Source organism: Olea europaea, unplaced genomic scaffold (genome assembly GCF_002742605.1).
Source record: "Olea europaea var. sylvestris unplaced genomic scaffold, O_europaea_v1 scaffold998, whole genome shotgun sequence".
NCBI classification, from domain to species: domain Eukaryota; kingdom Viridiplantae; phylum Streptophyta; class Magnoliopsida; order Lamiales; family Oleaceae; genus Olea; species Olea europaea.
In genome coordinates, this window is record NW_019268496.1 from 45,889 (window position 1) to 49,207 (window position 3,319).

The 3,319-nt window shown below is 38.9% G+C and overlaps 1 protein-coding gene across 1 annotated transcript; it reads right to left on the reverse strand.

Annotated features, from left to right (window-relative positions):
- Window positions 1-101: 101 nt before the first annotated feature.
- LOC111392947 (probable serine/threonine-protein kinase PBL15) lies at window positions 102-2,902 on the reverse strand. Its single transcript, XM_023018358.1, has 4 exons — window positions 2,360-2,902; window positions 1,617-1,919; window positions 1,358-1,477; window positions 102-1,212 (listed from the first exon to the last, which is right to left on the reverse strand). Exons 1-4 carry the CDS (start codon window positions 2,834-2,836, stop codon window positions 583-585), a joined length of 1,530 nt encoding a protein of 509 aa, XP_022874126.1. The 5' UTR covers window positions 2,837-2,902; the 3' UTR covers window positions 102-582.
- Window positions 2,903-3,319: the final 417 nt, after the last annotated feature.

Genomic DNA, 3,319 nt, shown 5'->3' on the forward strand with positions numbered 1-3,319 from the left:
GGTTGGGGGGGGGGGGGGGGGGGGGACAAAGTTGCAAATTGGATGCCATTTGCAGTAGAATAAGTGGTTGATCAGTAAGAAAAGGATACATTAGGCATTGATACACAACGAATGGAAACAAGTTTAGTAAAGTGAACTGAATAACATTCAATAGAATTAAGAAAGATAAGAACCTATATCGAGTCCTAATCCTATAGTGTGCATCAAAAGCATGCCTTGACGCACAGAATTTAAGAAAGCCAGAAGGAAAATGACCAGCTACTAAACTACTTAATGTGACCTGAAAGCAGATTTTCTTGAAATCTGAATGGCCTTACAGAAATGGTCATTCAATGACCTTTATTAAATGTAATAACACTAGACATAGGACAGAAGCATTGTGTACACGGTGAGATGGGAAAGGAGTAAGAAGAAAGGCTTCCCAGCAGCATTTCAGACTGGTCCATAAACAAACTTATTTACAGAACATCACTCCCCCAGACCTTCCTAACAATTGTGAACCAGATAATTTATCTTCTATTTCATGCAAAATCACCTGTCCAGAAGGAAAAATAAAAAATAAAAAATGCTCTCTATTGACAATCAAAATCCTTCAACACCAGATCTTCTAACAGTTGATGATGATGATCTCCGGCTTTCCTGTCGATCTATTTTCTCCAAGGAGAGGGTAGAAGAACATGTTCGGGGAGGAAGAGTTAATGGCGGTGAAGGCAGACTTATTGGAGAAATAGAAGGTTTGTTTGTTGGAGGTGACGGAGAGAAACTTGACCTGGGAACTGGAGTAATGATCCCGTTCAGGCTGGGAGATCGTAACATAGGTTTTCCACTAACTGCTCCTGGCTCTTGCAGCGGAAATAGAGACGTATACTTGACGTCTTGTATGACTTTCAGATGCTTTACAACGTTTCTCATGGTGGGCCTCTCCGATGGATCCATTTGAAGACATTGTTGAGCAATGTCCGCCACCATCCGAGTTGCCTTGGCTGGGAAACGACCCTTTAGCTGCGGATCCATAATCAAGGACAGTCTCGAGTCATCGGCAAGGAAAGGCCGACTCCATTTGACTAAATTTCTCTCTTCCTTGGGATGTAAACTGTCAAGATTTTTCCTGCCTGTGAGAAGTTCAAGAAGCACGATCCCAAAACTCCATACATTGCTTTTAGGTGTTAGCAACCCTCTCTCCAGGGTCTCCACTGAAAGATTTCCTAGAGCCTGAAAACGTGTAGGGTAGTTAAAGGTTAAGATAAACCTAGTTAAAGAAGCGTTAATGTAGTGATACATCCCCACACCCACCCCGAAAGCATTAGAAGAAAAAAGCTGGTGCCACAAAATGATTATACTATTTAACCACACTTACAACTGAAGTGTTGGATATATCAGTCTCTGGTATGTGGCTAATGCAACCATATCCAGAAAGCTTGGCACTAAAATCCTTGTCGATCTGTATATTGGCAGTCGAAAATTCATGGAACATTGCCTGTCAAAGCATTAAAAGAAATCTTTTGAAACACAAGCCTAGATCCAAAATTTGGTGGTGGCAGAAAGAAAAGTGTTATTTTCTCGTGTGAAAAAGGCACAAACTCAATCCTCTACTGCTTTAGAGGAGTTTTAATTACTTGGAAAGGTCCTTCTTCATGCAGGAATGTAAGACCTTGAGCAGCACATAAAGCAACTTTCATTCTGCTATTCCAGTCAATTGCTGGCCCATTTGATCTTCCATATAAAACCCTGTCTAAGCTTCCATGAGATAGCCTCTCATACACCAACATTCTGCGGTCTGATCCCTCACGTGCATGAAAACCTAGCAGTTTACAGAGGAAGGGATGTTGCAAGGATGCTAGAGTATTCACCTCGTTCACAAATTCCTTCACACTCTGCAAAGGATAAACAAATGAGAGACTAATTCTAAAATGGTTGTACTAAATGTACATAATGATTTACATATACAAGATGTGACCAGATATAATTGGATCAGAATTTCTTAACCAAATAATAAAAAAAATAAAAAATTCACTTTTTTTGATCATTTATATGTAGTCCATTATGTAAGTTCATTACATACAAGTAGCATTATTCATCCAAAAAATGCACAAGTTTTTCAAGAATCTCGCAAAGAGAAGGTAGAATTATATTATATCTTTAATAAATATAAACCTTACAGGATTTCGGTAAGGCCTCTACTATAAGCTGGGTACTGGCTAATTATATTTTGCTTTGGCCACAACATTTCCAAGCATTGTGGATGGTATAGGGGTATGAAACTTGAATGGACTCAAACTTATCAACTTCACTACAGCAAGAAAGTTGCCCATTCAGCACAATGGGGTCCAATTTCTAGCAATAATGTTGATAAAACTACTCTATTAGGCAATGTAGCAGGCAACATAGGAGGCAGAGGAAGTGGTCCAGACGCATTAAGGGGGCCACTAGTGTTCACTATTTTAAAGCTACTCGCAGTCTTCAGAATAGCAGTATTCCCTGGTGATGGAAGAGGAAGCGGTTGAGGGCTTGATGAACGATATTCCTTCATTGAGCCAACACGAGTTTCAGGCTCTTCCTGTTCCTCACATTCAGTGGACAATAATGCATCTTGTTCTGCCGCACGAAGACTTGATGGGGCAGATAATGCTCGTATCCTGCTACTGCTTACCCCATTTTTTGACGGAACAGGTTCGACCCTAGTTCTAAAACTTGGAGGTGCTGATTGCAAAGAACGTGTACTGGTTTGAGGTTCAGGCAACATAGTTGGTGAATGTTGCTGAGGTTTGTCACGTCTATTATGCATGGACTGCTCAGATTTCTTCTTCTTACTCTTCAGCACCTTAAAACATCCCATATTGCTTACAAAAATCTTTAGATTCTAACTAGTCAGAATGATGTCCTGTCATTATACAAAACAAAAAAGAAATCAAGCTAAGCTTATAACGTTATAGATATCAAACTTAAAACATATGATTTCCAATCTTGCTCAGGAAAGTAAAAGAATTATGATTGAAGGTTACGTGCATTTCACCATAATGCATATTTTCCAATTTAAACTTAATCAATACACCACAAATAAAATGTGTAATTTCAGGCCGGTTTAATGACGCGCTTCCTCAATAAAATACCACCACGAATGCAATTTCTAAAATTTACTACTCTTTTCAGAAATTCAATTTCTTGAAATCAGTATGCCAAGTTCAGATTAAATTTTGACTATTAACTATATCCTCGGAGTTTCTTGGATTCTAAGAATTGACTACCTAAGAAGTTAATTGTAATATCTCAGTTACACACAAGATGAACAATCATACAATACTAACCAAAGCCAGATCCA